General features: G+C 38.2%; 1 protein-coding gene across 3 annotated transcripts in view; it reads right to left on the bottom strand.

Annotated features, from left to right (window-relative positions):
* TMC5 (transmembrane channel like 5) overlaps positions 1-15748 on the bottom strand; it is a 29125-nt gene extending 13377 nt beyond the window's left edge. Inside the window, exons 1-9 of one of the 3 annotated variants that reach the window (XM_082772245.1) lie at positions 15515-15748; positions 7284-7445; positions 6536-6735; positions 6016-6120; positions 3753-3852; positions 3057-3147; positions 2490-2738; positions 1110-1261; positions 430-574 (exon numbers count right to left, since the gene is read on the bottom strand). In XM_082772245.1, the coding sequence (XP_082628371.1) occupies positions 430-574; positions 1110-1261; positions 2490-2738; positions 3057-3147; positions 3753-3852; positions 6016-6120; positions 6536-6735; positions 7284-7357 (1116 nt within the window). In that variant the 5' untranslated portion in view covers positions 7358-7445; positions 15515-15748. Of the gene's footprint in view, positions 1-429; positions 575-1109; positions 1262-2489; positions 2739-3056; positions 3148-3752; positions 3853-6015; positions 6121-6535; positions 6736-7283; positions 7446-15362; positions 15491-15514 lie in introns of those variants that run through there. The other 2 variants (XM_082772246.1, XM_082772247.1) reach the window with 2 other exon arrangements.
* Between the last annotated feature and the right edge of the window lie 936 nt (positions 15749-16684).

Below are 16684 nucleotides of genomic sequence, written 5' to 3'. Positions count from 1 at the left end.
CTTTGTGTTCCTGTCCTAAAAGTTGTTTCTCTGTTATGCTAATTTAATGTTTAATATGATAAGTCTGCTTTTTGTTGACAAAATATTTAAACTGCGAAAAGGAAAAGAAAAAAAAAAGCAATATTCTAGCATATGTTTAATAGTCATAGAGATTCGTTCAGTAGAACAAAAGCATTCATTCAGTAGAATAAAACGACATAAATATTTATATGTAGCTTAAAGAGAAAAGAAAAACAAGTAGCTATGACAACTCCAGAAGTTCAAATCAAATGAAACTTAACAGCCAGGAAGACTTAAGTTTATTAGAAACATGACTAGCACGCCTGAGTCACTGGTCTGGAGACTTATTTGTGCATACATTCTGGCAGAGTGATCCAAGCATGCTAGTTATGCTTCTTTGCACCTTTTTGCATCTCCTGTATTTTGTACCTTTATCTGTGTGCTGAGATTCTTTTGTTTCAGCTTCACTGCTTTTTCATTAGTTATATTGAAGTCCCAAGTACAGAGAAGCTTGCTAGCATTTCCAGAGTATATCTGAGGGTTAATGAAGTTCCTGCAGAAGGATTTTGCCATGCTGCAACAAAAAATTAAATTTGTGAGATGCATAATGGGGAAATAGGTCAGGTTTTCACAGCAGTGCAAGACGGGAAGGGGGAGAGGAGAGGAGTCAGCTTTTCCATCCCTTCCCTTGGCTAGTGGACTTATGTCAGAGCATCTCACATAAGAAGACATGGAAAATAAATATTAATGTAAGAGTGAACTCTCACACTTCTTTCTCCCAGTTGTTGCTGACAATCATTACTTCATGGATATTAAAAGGCCATGTCAATACTATATGATATCAGCAGCAACAGATTACAAAAGGGAGATCATGCTGTCAGTTGCTTTGAGCTGGGATTCACCTGCATGGCCCTCACTATTCTGCAGTCGCTCTTCATTCACCTAATGAAAGTTTGATGTGTGAGACTGTCTTTTGAGCAGAATCTTCTGCTTAAACTTGAGACCTGGAAATAAGGACTTACAGAAACACACTCAGGCAATTATCACTGTCTGACATTTACATATTTTTTGGCTAATATAAATGAAATAAGAATATATAATTAGTTTACCTGATCAACAAGATAAGCAAGCAGATGACAAAATACATTCCAACAGTAAAAATATAGGCCAGCTGCATGTTATAAGATGCACCATTCTCCGTTTTACTGATTGTAGCATTGGTGTAAAAGCCATAGTAGAGTACTGTTTTTTGAAAATAACCCTGTAAATATATGGACATCATTCAGAATATTTTCTAGTACCTGTATATAGTGAGCAGTACCATCACCTGAAGCACAATTCAGATGTGGGAGCTGTCCCATTCCCTACTGTAAAATCAGGTGTGATTAAATTTGTGAAAACTGGACCCTGTTTTCATTCTGTCAGCTATAAACTTCCATATGTTGGAGAACTCTAAGAGGTATATAAATGACTTGTATCATTTGGGATGATTTTGAGCATTCAATATGCTTGCAGGATTTACCCTTCTCTGAAAATTCCTGAAGAGGGAAAGTGTTAATCGCTTATTTCTTCAGAGCAATGTTCTGAACTGACAAATTGTAACAACTGCAAGGGAACCAAGGAGGAAGCACGTGACATTCAATACGTGAGTTACTACATCACCGGTGACCTCCTGCAATGACGACTGTACTTTGCAAAATTAAACAACATTACTATAAAATAGAGCCAAATACTTTAAAACCCAATTCTAGAAAGAAAGGGTGAACACCTTTCCTTTTGAAAAAGAGCATTAGCAAGAGCAGAATCGTGTTTATTAACCAGAGAAATCCTTCAACAACAATAAAATTGACACAATTTTTACAACTGTCAGAGACAGAAAAAAAGAGTAAGTCTTCTCAGATCAAGTAGTTGATGAATACTACTAAACTTAGAGCAATGCAAAATTTTTGTTTATAAATATCCTGGAATTTTATTCCCTGAATATAAAGATCTCCACATAGTGAAAGATCCTCCTGTCTACAGGGCACACTACAGTTGGTGGGTTGCCACACAAAATCTGTGCACTCCTTGGAAGAATAAAGCTTTAGAAATAAGCAAAACTCACAGGAATATATACTGAAATCTTTACTGTATTTTTAGAGGAAAATTAACATGGGAAAAATGTTCTGCTAAAGACTATTGTATCCACCTCCAGAAGGCCTGACTTCCACTCCTTTCTAGAAGAACAATGAAAAAATCTTGATATATTGCTGAACACAGCAATCATTTGCAGTAAGACACATTCATTAGAATGAGTTCCACCCTGGGTTAATGTTTGTTGTAGTTTTTGTTGTTTTGTTTTGTTTTTCAAATACACACTATCATTTCTAGTCATATAAACATCTAACTCAATCTCTTAAGAAGAAATATTTGCTTTTTTACTTTGTCATGATTTTTAAAGTAGATCTGTTGCAGAGAGTACTAACACAAATCCATTGTTACATACTTACAGCTCCAGTGAGCAGCTCCAGACCCGTGAATGAAAGGTTATTTGGTTCTGCTGCAATAAACTGAGGGACTGTGATGAAACTGAAGTTTATGAGGAATGAGAAGATGTTGAAACTTAGCAGCCACTTCAAGAAAATAAAATACGAAAGAACACTTGTTCCAAACTCGCCACCAATGATCTTCAGAGTCTTGTGCCATAACCACAGTTGGTGAAAACGTTCTGACAAGCTGTTTCTAAATCGTCGAAATGACTGAAGTACAAAAGATATGAGAGAGATGGACCTCAGCAAGCAGTCTTACACAGGGCTCAAATTCACATAATGCAGACTCACATTTTTACAGCTCCGTTTTGATAAGTACATATTTCTCCCATTACATACACTGTAAGATGCTGAACTGGTGTTCCTAACGGCTACCAGAATGCAAGTCATTACTAATGAACACTGCAGCAATGAATTGGTTCTTTGGAAAGTAAGAAAGCAAGCTGCCAAATACCTCTGGAGACAATAATAACACTGCAGCTGTAGTGGTTTACTTGATTGTGATAAACGGAAGTGTCTGACACTTACCACTTCTGTTCTGCGTAGACACTTTGTACAGCAGTCAAATTGAGTACCACGTCTCCCTGATTTTTCTGTTATTTCTCTAAGAACATTATTCCTGAGGAAGAGCAGGGCAGAGGGTGACAGGCATTATAGTACAGGTTGTAATTAAAACAAGAAGCCAAAGAAGCTGCTGCAAACACATGCTCATGAATGTGGAGTCAGTTCTAATGGTTGTTTTTGCATTAGCTGATACCACAGCTCTTGTCCATTACAAGCTGAGTTATGACAGCATATCCTAGACCCTCCACTAACTCATTGATGGAAATATATATATATAATATTCACAGATATTAAATAACTATATGTAACTAGACATGATGGCTGAGATCATGTGGTCTGTTCTTAATTTGCAATGACCAACATCCAAGTTCCCTTTGAATAATAATCACAAGTTTTCCTGCATGCTGAAAGACATTGCCTTGCTGTTTCATTTCATGTTACGTAAAAGATTCTTCTCACTCACAGAAAGGACACTGAAACATCTTTAAATTATTTTTTCTTGCAAGATGTTAACTTTTAAAAAGTGAACAAAAAAGTATTTTCAGTTCTTTCATACTCAAAGTAACAAACTCAAGTTGAGCAGATGGCAACATATGCTTGATAACTAGATGTCAACATTATGCTGCTTGTAAAGCTAAACAGATAAACTTCTATTTTTACCTGATTTCTCTCTTTTTTTTCATGGTCTCTGGCATTTTCTGTATTGCTTTAATCCTTTCACGGGTGGACATACTTGCAAGATTTTCAACTAACTTTTCTTCTGCACAAAAAACATGAAAAATCCAAGTTTTGGGATGATAAAACAGTAGTTCTTATGAAAAACATATGAAATTGATATAATAATATTCCCCACTTTCACTGCCACTAACATGTGGCAGGTTCTGAGACTTAATGATACTGCTCAGAATATCCTTACCAGTACCCTAATAGAGATGTATAGAAATAGCACAATACTGAATGTTAAAAAAATAAGTGTCACTTGTCTACTGTTTGTTTAATGTTAATGCAAGGAGCTGTAATATAAAGGAAGATACAATACTAACAGACTGTAAGGTTCTGGTCTATTGCTGATCATCATTTAATAGTTACATTTCTAAGATACTACTTAATGATTTGAAAGCTAGACTTTTGTGTTATTTATTCTGTAATCTTAGTTGAAGTTAGTTGATATGAAATAGATAGTAAGATATTACTCCTCTGAATAAAGTTAGCTAAGTAACATGAACTGTATAATAAGTCAGGATGCTCCTAGGCAAAATTGTCTTCGGACAATTTCACTTTCACAGAAAGAACTTAAAAATATACCCTTCAATCTCTCTGCCTACATGCAAGTGTATGCCCTCCCTCTCACGTGTTCCCTGGTCACGCCCAATGATTGCATGCAAGTTTTCAGATACACACTGGAAAAATGGTATTGGGCCCAGTCTTCAGCTGTCATGGAAAACTGTCTCATCTAACCCATTCATAAACGTCCACATTGATTATTGGAGGTTTTCTTCCTAGAAGACACCTCCTTTCTTTCAAAATCCTTCTACTGACTGAGAGATTGTTTCAGAATCACATTCAATCATGCTGAATATATGTATCAGCTTCCATTTTTCTGGGGCCAAATTGCAGCTGTTTTCAAGGTATTCCATATGTCAAGCTTCTTTCATCCAATTATTCAAACTTTATTCCTTAAATGCATCTATCTTCCAGCTATGATGCCAATGAGTTTAGCCACAGCTTTCCTTACTTTAGCTCCCAAGTAAGCTAATGGCCAATCTGCTCAATGTTACACCTCCCCCCCCCTTTTGAGCTCAACCCTCTAGTTTGGAAGGCCCCAACTGACTGAAGTGTCTGCTAGTTGATGCACATGTTGCAGGCCCCCAGCCACATTTACTACTTAGGTCTAAAGCTGTCCTGATGTTACTGTCATTTTTACTTTAAGCCAACTTCCTTTATAGCTACTAAAACAAAGCAGAAAAAGAAAAGCAACTGTATCTCCTTGTAGAGGTACTTCTTGAACTTTCAGTACCTACACATTTAACCTCTAGTTGATTATGTTAGAAATGCACACTCTCCTTCCTACCAGGTATTAAAAGCTATGGAAAAAGCTATGTTTGGAAATGTCCTCTCTCTATGGTCACTTACAGAGCAAGACAATAAAATACCAATAAAATTTGTTACACCTTAATATAAACAGGATTTTGCCAAATCAGATCTTAAATTAAAGACTATGTTCCTATGATGAAAAGAGGAAAAAATCAAAGAATTTCTTACTATGAGAGTACAGAAAAATGTTTCTTTCAATGCATCTAGGTTATAATTGCAGAAAAGAACTCTTAGTTACATTCAAGAAGCAGCAAGCAGGAACCAAACTGACTGTAACAGTAAGATTACAGGATATGGGAAGAACAGTTCCTACCCAGAAAATTAACAATAAACTGCTATGCTAGGCTAAGGGGGAACTCAGACTGTACTATTTCAATCCATCTATATCTTAATGAACATAAATCTCCAATTACTGCTATAGTCCAGATTTTATTTTTAGACAACAGAGAGAAAAATTCACTAAAAACAGTCTCAAAAAATGCATCCTATCCTCCCTTTATTTCTTCCTCCAATGAACCTTTTCAGATAACTGTATAAGTTGGGGTTTGTTTTATTTTTTATGTTGACCCACTTACCGTGAGTTTGAGTTAAAATAGGTAGGTATTACAGCTTTCATTCCTCAAGGAACAAAGATCATCACTTTCAGAAAGATATTGAAAAATTCAGCTACAGTGATGTAGGACAGTAAAATAGAATTAGTGTGTTCTGATTCCTTTCATTAAGTGAAAATCTGCATACCTGAACAAGAAGGCTTTTTTAATTTTCATTATTTCATGGAAGGTGAGACTAACGTTCGGTATTCTGATTCATCACAATCCTTGTATCTTACCTTCTGATGCACTGGAAAAACTGGGAGCAGAGGGGCCATCCAACAGATGGAAGGGAGAAGGTGGGCTGTATGCCCATTCTGGCTCAGGCTCAAAGGAACGATTATCTGTTGAAGGGAATCAGAATTATACAGAAAGTCATGTGCTGCTATGGATTATTTACACACACAGAATATCAGGTCTTTTGACCAAATACAGTTCTACTACAAATACAGCAATATATCCTATTTAAAAAAAATTCTCCCTCTTTACTATGTATATCCTACTGTTCAATGAATCACACACTCCATAAAAGTCAGTATTTACCAATAATCTGTTACTACAATAGTTATTTGTTAATATATCATCAGAACTCCTTTCTAGGAAAACAAAACAAAACAAAACGCCACACCGCCACCAAGTACAAATATATGCAGACAGTTGAGCCTTCTGGAGCTACAGGATACAGGACTCGCTCCGGATAGAGTGAGCCATAATTTGTTTCAATGTTTATGTCGATTGTTGATAGGAGAAATTACATACCATGGAATTTTCCATATGGACTTCTCGTTTGGACATCAGCTAGTGAAAAACTTTCTCTGTATTCAGAGCCGTGTCTCATGGAGGCCATTGGTATGGCTGGAGAGTAATTCTCTCTTCTTCCATTGGGCTCTCTGTTGTTACCATATGGTGAAGAATCACAGGGGTTTTGGTGAGGTAACAGATTCCTTTGAGACCTCCTGCTGTGTGAGCAATAAAAAGGAAAAACTTGAGTGCCATAAAATCTTTCAATAGATATCCTTAAAAAATTGTTACCTATTATCATCAAACCTGAGTACTAACACAGGTACGAAGAGGTATTTTGTATTTAGAACTTCAGCATCATAACTCGGGTTTGGTCGTCAACTGAATTAGAAAGACTAAAACTTTCTCCACTTGAATTTAGCATGGAGTTTGCCTAAACATGAGTAAGTGCTTGGAAAACAAGGACATGCAAGATTATAACATGCTGTGAAAATTACTAAACTAAAAAATATCCATGATATCTATGCCATAAGTCCTAAAAAAAAAACAACTGATAAATTATGAACACGTAAAAAGCAAGCAAGCCATTTCTCTTAAATGCCACCTTCCTGATGACAGCTTTAAAAGTTTGTGCCTGAGAATGAGAGCAAAAAGGAGGGATTAAAAGAATTCCACAAATCAAAACTCAGGAAAAAAAGTTTCCCCTGCACTTAAAAAATTGCTTTTTTTATGGCACAGTCACAACAGCAGAATTAAATGAACTCACTTTGTATCAATTTCCAGTGTCTCTGAGAAGTGGTAGTCTGGATTTTCAAAAGCTTCATTGTAATAATAAGACATGATGAGTCTGTGGTTTGAGGGAAGAAATCTTCCTTACTTTTGTCTCTGCTGCTTCAGTAATATGTTCATGACAAGACAAATATCAGACCTAATTACAAAACAGATGCATATACATATGAAATGGAAAAAAAGGAAGTTCATTTTAGCACAATAGTTAATTATGTCATTCTTCTAACAAGTAACATGAAACAATATAAATGGGAAATGGTTTTAATTTTGTTCTCTGATTTTATTCTACTTACTGTTGAGAAATTATGGTCCATGAGAAGTTGCAGGTAAAATGAGAAGTATTTTTCTATAGCTATCTCTACAAAAAAATAAAGAGCTTGAGCATGTTTCCCCAGCACTGACAGACAAGTAAGAACATGTTGAAATATTAAGAAGAAAAATTCTCTTTCTTCTTCATACAGGAAAAGACAAACACACGGTTTTTCTCTGATCACTGTGTTTCCAAAAAACAAAGAGCAGGTGAAGTCTGCCCACTTCCATACTAGCAACAGCACCTCTAAGCCTTAGTTGTGAACACACAACACGTTGGATCAATGCTGTGTACATACCTGACATTATTTAGAGAACCATTTTTAATGAGAGCTCTTCCAATGACCTAATGTATTGATCTTGTAAATAGTTTCGTTCTTAGCTTTATTTCTTACAATGTTCCACATTAGCACTAAACAAACCAGACTTGTTCAGAGTTTAACTTTATTTACAAGAATGGGAGTATGCAGTTAAGTTGGCAAAAGGAGAACCTCATATTCAAATTAAAGACAGAATCCATATTAAACAAGCAATTATTGAAATTATTCAGAAGTCATACTCAAAAAATGAAAAAGAAGCAATTTTTAGCATTTGCTCTTAAAGGCGTCATGCCAAGTTTGATAGCTGGGAAGATATCCAACAACAGAGAAGAAAAATAAAACAAAACAAAACAAAAAGACATGTCTGGCAAAATCTATCAGATTCCCTGCTTTACTTTCAGCTCCACTCCTAGAAATGTAGAGCTGAATCTCATTTAACATTACCCTCTCAACCAGCTTTTCTGTCTTCAGTGGTTCTCACTTCTAATTTCTACCACCGTAAAGAAAGTATCACATGAAGAAAAGTATCTTCCAAATGGATAATTGAAGTGTCTTGTTAAGGCTTTTGAAGGCTTGTCAAAACCCTAGCTCTTTAATTACTATCGTATCATTTACACACCTAAGGATTTTGGCAGATACTCTAAAATCATGCTGTGTAACATACATTTGTAAAACATTGTCCAGGTTTTGCACAATGACTTACAGAGATTTGCCTGTAAACATAGATAACTGATTCTTACATGTTAATTAGAAAATTGTCTATGCTTTCATTATATCATGATGCAGCATGTTTTAATGATGCCCACATCTTCAGCAAATATTCAGTTAAAAAAAAAAAAGTACAGCAGGCAATTGGTATGTGCCATATCACCCTTGGCTTCTGTAAATAATGGACTTTGATCCCTGCCAACAAGAAACTGTAAACACAGCCTTCCCCTGGTGAAACTTGTATTTTTCAGGCAAAAACCTACTGAGACAGGGTGAGATTCACATGTAATCAAACAAGCAATAAGCAGAGTTTCCTCCCTCTATCCCCAAAGAAAACCAAGAATCACTCCAGGAAACAAATGTAAGGGTCTTACATGAAAAGTCGTAGCAAGTTTTAATCTCCTGAGAGCTAAGCTTTCTTTGACAGAAAACTACTTAGCCCCTGATGAGCTTTTGAGAACTAGCTTACAATATATATGGAGTTTTATACAAACTATTCAGGAATTAGCATGTTCTGTCCTTACACTTCATCAAAAAGCATAGAAGTACAATTTTTGAAAAAGATCATGATCGTTTTCTGCAAGAATTTGCCTGGAAAATCAAATTTCCCTCTCTAAGAGCATTTAACATTTCAAACTGTAATGGAAAGCTATCTAAGAAAAGATGCCTTTCTCAGAGGAAGAAAATTCTCAGACAACTGTCTTTGAAGAGTGCCCCAAAATACGCTGGTTTCCCAGGAGGCCAAACTCTCAGATTCAGCCATCCAGAAAGCTGTGAAGCCTGCCAGCAAGGCAACTGGAGAGTTGAGCACAGATCTAACCAGCCCGTCAACTTGCCTGGTCTTTGCTCAAACTGTAGAGATCAAACACTCTGACAGATAAACATAGGTTCTGTAGAACCAGCACTACCCAGAAGCGCTCTGTTCTGGCAGTAAGCATCACCCAGCTACACCAACCAGCCCACTAAAATGCACCCAACCAGAGGAAACAGATCAGCATGACTAAAAAATACATCCATTACTTCTTTCTCTTACTTCATTTGAAGAACTCTAGACCTTAGGCTTGCAAAAACACCCAAATAAACCCGAGAGACAGTCCATGGGCTCCATCATTATTCACTTTGTTTCCTTTGAGTTTAAAGATGCACTTTATGCCAAAATTTCTGCAAAAATCCACAGAGACATTTACAGTCTAAGAAGGAATCCAGCACGTGAAACAGCACACGTCTTTCTCTGCACTCCTGAAGCTTAGAGGATTTTAAATAAATTCCCCATGTAGGCTGAGACATATTCAAATTTTTGCAGTTTGCTCCTGCAAAAACTAGAGATTTTTCTCTTGCTAGTTGAGAATATTAGATCCTAAACCTTGAATGGCATTTAGAGTAAGCAAGAACACGCACAACCCATTTTTTTGTCTGAGGCTGTACTTACCCAAAGATTATTGTGATATCTGGTGCACACAGTGCTGCAGAAGGGGATGGAGGTGTGTCTGTGCATGCGTGCTAAAGGTGTACAAGTGGCATGCCAGGGTTACACAGGTAGCACAGATAGGGTGTACACACAGCACACCAATCCACCCTCTTCCTCCATCCCACGCCCAAAGACCATGAGAAACTTTTCCTATCAAATCAAGTACATACATTATTGGTTTGGTTTGCAGTTTCATGCACTGGCAGTTTATAAATTTCTGATCAGGTATAATTTGTTGGAAAGAACCAGAAGCATGTAATACTGAAACTAAAACATTTCCTTCTTCTCTTTGACCTATGACCAGATCCAGTAAATCATAGCTCCAGGAACAGCTACGAAGTTTAGACTTAGCTTCCCATTGAAAATTTTATTTTCCAGAAGGAAAAAATAAATAACATAGGTGGAGAACAAAGGTTATTTATCAAGGAAAGAAAGCAGGAGTTTGACAAACCCTTTGCAGGGTGGCATCTGTTTTTTTGGATGACATTTTGTATTTTGGCAAACAATGAGGCAAATCTTATGCTCTCCCTCTGAAGAAGAGAAGGGTTTAAGGTCAGTGGGCTTAAGAATCATACATGTAGATACGTAAGTAAGGTACAGGATAGGTAGAGAAAGGGTGCTTTCCGCTTAAATCACTCAACACACTCTGTAATGATAAAGAACAGGAAACTCCAAGCAGTGCAAATTTGCGCTTCTGGATCGATTCCCAGAAAAAAAATAACTGCTTTCACGTCACAAACCAACAGCCATGACAAAATATTCCAGGTTACTGTCACCTATTCCTGTTTGGGTAATTCACTGCTATAGGCACTGATCCTCTTTTAGAATATTAATTAAGCAAACATGACTGTCTTGCTAATTACACTTTGCCCTGGTATCATGTTTTAGGAAAGCCATCTACACCTTCAAGTCATTTACCTGTAATCTCTCAGTAACAAGGATTACGTAAAGTAAATTCTACTTGTGCAAATCTTGTAGACAAATGCAAATGGTAAACTGCGGAACTACATCATAGTTTACCTAACAATGATGAATGAAGGGGATAGAAATCATGGAAAAAATGATTCATATGGTGGAATGTGTTCCTTTAGCATAAAGATCTTTTAATTTTGTAGGCTAGGACTGAACAGTATTTCACCAAGATATATGTTATTTTCATTCATGACCCCCTCTCCTGTTTAACACATTCCACACAGCTTCAAACTGAATATCAGATTGATTTCTGGAAGCAAAAAGTAAGTTTGAAAGTCAGACTGGAGTTAAAACTAGATTACATGTTGCATCAGTAGCAAAGGTCTGGCACTAACCGCTATTCTTCCACCATCTCTACCCCAACAGTTTCAACACAGCTGCAACAAACTAGGAAGTCTCTCAGAAATCTAAAGAGCCTGTGAGCTAAACAAGCACTCCGTTTGAGAAAAACGGATCTTAAATTGACCTATTAGCAATGAAACAAGTGTGAATTATACAGGGAAGTGAAGGTTAGCTTTTATGCATATTTCCAAAGTACCTGGTCTGCACTGACAAGTGCCACCTCTTACTGGCTGTCTGTTGTGTTTTTATTGTTGTCACAACAGACGATAACAGAGATTTATTACAGTAGACCTTCGACCGAAGTCTACCGAATTAGTTTCAGTAATGCAAACCATGCCTCAGATACAAAAGATCTTCCCAGTGAAAGAGATGTGGTAGCAGCAAAGATTCATTTGTTTACCACTGCAGAGTAAAATTGCAGGTAAGAAAAATGGGAAGGCAAAGGTGACAGCATCACTGTTACTGTCACAATACTGTTGCCTCTCCCAACACCTTGTTGAACCTCAAGCTTACAAAGGAAGGTATTTCCCAGTCCTATAGGTCACTGCTCCCTACCAGAATACAGGTCCCATTCTCTCTGTGCCCCCCCCCCCCCATCTATTCTTGATGAGAGAGAGCAGGGTGCAGAGTGGCTGGGCAAGCTGTCAGGAGCAGGGAGAACAGTGTCTGTCTGACATGGGGGCATCCTACTGCTGGACTATCTCCGCTGTCAGCTGGCTGCTCCCAACGTTTCCAGAAACAGCTTCAGCCCAATAAACTTGGCTTCTTATCTGCTCTATATCCATTTTTTTACCTGCTCACTGGTTTGCCTTGTCCTTTCCATTTAGTAGACTTCTTGTAATTTCCTCCTACCCCCAAAATATAGTGACACTACAACATTTTCATCCTGTTAATTTTGTTTGCAAGTTAAATCCCTTCTATTATGCGTGGTTGCTTAGATAAGGCTTTTAGAGAAGGACTGACAGCTACTTAACCTTTGCAGGTCTCAAGCAGGATTCTACAGCTCCACCTGAGTTTAAGTGCCTTTATAATAAACATGCCCCTGAAACATTAAAAAAAATTATTACAGCATATAGTTTAATTTCTGTGTCCAGTTAAGTGTCTTGAGAACTTGGCACACACTTCAAAATTTTTGCTTAATGGAAATGGATTAAAACTTGGATACTTCATAGTACTCTCCCTCATCTAGCACAAAAATACCTGCTCCTCCGCCTAAACGGGCTCACAGAATCACAACTGTTGTGGACTGATATAAATACAATGAGGATTTTGTATTATTTTATTGTATTATCTAACCCACTTCCCAGAGATCCTTTTGACATGAAATCTCTTGTGCTTTGATGCTTTGTTGCTTTTATTTTCTTACCTCAAGTAGTCAACTTAATCCATTGGGAAAACTTAAGCGTTGGGTGAAGAGGAGAAATCGGGGATATACCTAACTGCTAAAATTAAAATAGGGAACTAAAGAGTAAAAACAGTATACCTGTCAGAGAGAGGAAAGATTAGCAAGAATAAGAAACTGTGAACAGAATTCTGCATTATTTTTGTGACCCTTGAAAAACTTTACGTAGCTCATTGTCTGATCATTATTATGAAAAAAAAAAAAAAAAGGCTAAGGCAAGCATCACTTCATACCTGTGCAAGTCAGTCTTGTGACTAAATTTCCTAACTACAAACTATCGCCTTCTTTGCATATGAGGACTAAATCTTGCTTTGCAAAACAAGTTTGTTAAGTCTGTCTACTAACCAACACTACCAGCTACTCAGATCTGAAGGAAATGTTTAGTTACAAAAAATAAAAATAAAAAAAAATAAAAATAAAAATAAAAATAAAAATAAAAATAAAAATAAAAATAAAAATAAAAATAAAAATAAAAATAAAAATAAAAATAAAAATAAAAATAAAAATAAAAATAAGTACTTTTCAAGAGCACTTGTTTGGAATTGACTTTACTGCTTTCCATGGAAAGACAGCCTATCACACCTGATCTATTAGAGTATTAGAGGCAGGAGATACAGATTACAACAACAGTTCCAATGTTTTGCTTTGTTTATTCTGTATGTGCAATGGACACCTATTCAGTTTAAATGCAACCTTCAAATTATACTTTAATGAGCAGTATCAGTTACAGGAGTCTCATTCACAAGTTCAATTGGAAAACCCCACAGAAACTACACATACAGTCATTTTATGTCAAAACAGTGCTTTGAAGACACACAAGTTTGTTGATCTGAAAAAAAAGCTATTGTTCTGTTTGTAATTTTTAGCTTAACTTCCTGTTAGGATATTGTCATCTCATCCTATTTGCACAGCTAGCACTTATGATGACCCTGAGGGAAAACAAAAGCTATTCATCACATTCTAGCAAGTCAACTAGGAAGCTAGAAAATGTCTGGGAAGAACCAGTGAGCAGAGCAGACAGTCAGTACCGTCACAGCTTTCTCCTAGCTCTTCAAAATCCTTACAAGCAGTTTTCAAATTGCTGGACAATTAATTTTGTATAAACTATTTTATTTTATTTTATTTAGACAAAGGAAAGGTAAATTACAACACAGTGTAACACATCAGTACATTAGGGCTCTACTCCTCAGTGAATGTACAGAAGCTATGGACTATACAAGTCACAGAGTCTTTCATAAATTTATGAACAGGGACATCTTGACAAAGTGCTAGTGCCTGTTATGTCAGCCCATAGAGCAACACCACAACACCTCACCACTTTCATGGCAAGAAAAAAAGACCTTCCAGCATATGCATGTCCCACAAGTTTACTCTAGAAAAAAAATAAATAATAAAAGAGGTGAGAATATGAGGGAGAGAAAAGAATAAAGGAAAATAATTGATTGCCTTGCGCTAGCCCAAAACAGGACGCAATTTCCATTACATTGCTTAGTATGGGAAGTTTGCTGCTTTGTCCTGTGTCAGGCTGTTTTACGTGGGCAGGGACTGACACAGCACCCACATCTGAGCCACCATTCTCAAGCACAGCTTCAGTTTTACACTGGTGTATAACACTACTACATGGAAAAGGATATGGCCGCTGAGTCCCATGAGTTGCAGACAAGACTGCAGTGACACAAGGTCAGTGGAAGCAGAAGTTAGCACAGCCTCAACCCAGTACCACTGACTTGTTGCAGTTTGCTTAACAAAGGCTGTTTCAAAGGGACAGAGGTTTAGCAGTGAATTTTGGATGTAAAGACTGGGCTTTGAATGTAATCTTCTGCATGGAAGAGTTTAAACCTTTGTAGGTTTGGGATAAAGAGAAAAAAAAAAAAAAAAAGTAATTCTGTGATTGAAGGAAGAGAGAGCAATGTTTAAGTAGTAAGCCTGTGTGTTTTGAGGGTGTTACAAAATGCTAGACCACAAAGAGCATGATTCTTAAATGGGAGATTTCCCTGCCAGACGTCGCACTGCAAGCTGGTGATCGCAGCACGGCTGGTGTGACCCCTCTCAGTCCAGAGCGTGGCACACCCCATCACACTGAACACATCAGGGAAGGCTGAAAATTGCTGTGGCAATCCTCCCCTGTGGGGTTGATCCTTCCAGCTAAAGCCAGCAGAAGCTCTTTAGTGACAAACGGGGAGCTGAAGCTGCGAGGTGCCACATAACTGGGCTGCTACCAAGGAGAGGACACCACTCCAGGTGGTCACTCACCACCCACCTTGCAGAAGCCGGGCACATCCCCCAGCACACATGCAACCCAGCCTTAAGACTTGTATCCGTCTACATTATCAGCGAGCTTAGGAAACTACAGCCAGCTATCTGGCTGTTCAGGCGACTCCTCCAGCCCAAAGTGCAGAGAGAAACCACCACCCAGCCCCACCATCGGAGAACAGCTACAAGGCCCTGAGGGTCCCCCAGGAGCTCCCCAGGCTGCCCCCACCGAAACCCCAGCGCAGCCCCCACCAAAACCCCAGCACAGCCCCCACCCCTCACCTGCTGCCGGCCACCCCACATCCCGCAGCAGGCACCTGGGTCCCTCACCCTGCCGGCTCCTCCCGCAGCCCTGGACCGCGCCAGTGAAGTCCTGCTCCTGAGGCTTACGGAGAGGGAAGGAGCAAAACGATCGTTTGTTTTTTTTGCTTTACCTGGTGCAGAACACGTCACTTTATTTCCAGCTGATCTCTCAGGCACCCGCCTCCCCTCCAGGAGTTAAGGCATGCCTTGCTGTTGGCTCAGATCGCAATAGTAAAGGGACACAAAGTACAAAGAGACAGAAAGTAATTAGTTTCAGACACGTGGTGTGTTAACATTGATTATTGGATTAATCATTTGTATAGCAGAGAAAAAGAAAAATCTTGACCTTGCATCTTGTATTGCAGGAAGGCTCATTTAGTGGTAAAAAAAAAAAAAAAAAAAAAAAAAGTGAGTTCACACTAAAGCTGGCAGTACTTAGCAGCTTCTGGGTGGGGGATTTCATACCAGCCCCAGCCCAGGTTGCTGAACTCTGTAGGGAACATACAGAATTTCTTCACCTTTAGCATGATATGTACCTCTCTGGTTTTATGTGTTTGTTTGTTTTGTTTTATTTCATTCAACTAAAGACACCCTTACCAGCCACTGGGGAATCAGTAACAAACCAATTTGCTCTGTGTTCAGAAGCTGTGCTGTTTTAACGCCTGAGGACCACTTTTACCAAATGGATGGTGCTTTTCCAGCTCCTAAACTGGGTAAAACATGTCTATCCTGTACCAGGTGCATTCAACATAGAGTTAGGTGAGGTTTCCTGGTCCTACTTTATGTTTTGCCCAAAGCAACATTCCTGACGTGACTGCAGAGGACTTGTCTGTAGATCTCCTGCACTGATCCAGGAGCTGCCTGCATGTGGCAGAGACCGCAGAGAAAACACAGGGTAGTTGAACAGAAGAAGCCCCAGAATTGAACAATCACTAAGAACTTTTGTGAACCTTTAGTAGCCATTTTAAACTGTGGCATTATGAAGAGGAAATTGAAAGAAAAAACGTCCTGGAAATGTGCTGTTTCTAAATGAGACAGCCGGATCTCCAGCATTGTGGGAAATAGTATATGGCACTGGCTTTTGTGCCCAACACAGACTAAAAACTGCTACTTGTGTGAACAGAATACACTGGACAAATAATGCAAGAAAAGAAGCTGCTGCAATCGCTGTGCGACTGGCAGACTCCAGCTCTATCACCTGCTCACCTCAGTGTGCTACTCTTCCTGTTCTCACACCTAAGATTGCTGTGATCCTCGAAATTAACTGAAACATTGCCAAGTGCCTAAAAAACTTTCTCTAG

Source organism: Aythya marila, assembly GCF_965140915.1.
Source record: "Aythya marila genome assembly, chromosome: 15".
Classification (NCBI taxonomy): Eukaryota; Metazoa; Chordata; class Aves; order Anseriformes; family Anatidae; genus Aythya; species Aythya marila.
The sequence above is the reverse complement of the archived record's forward strand: the minus strand, read 5'-3'. Positions and strand labels throughout refer to the sequence as shown.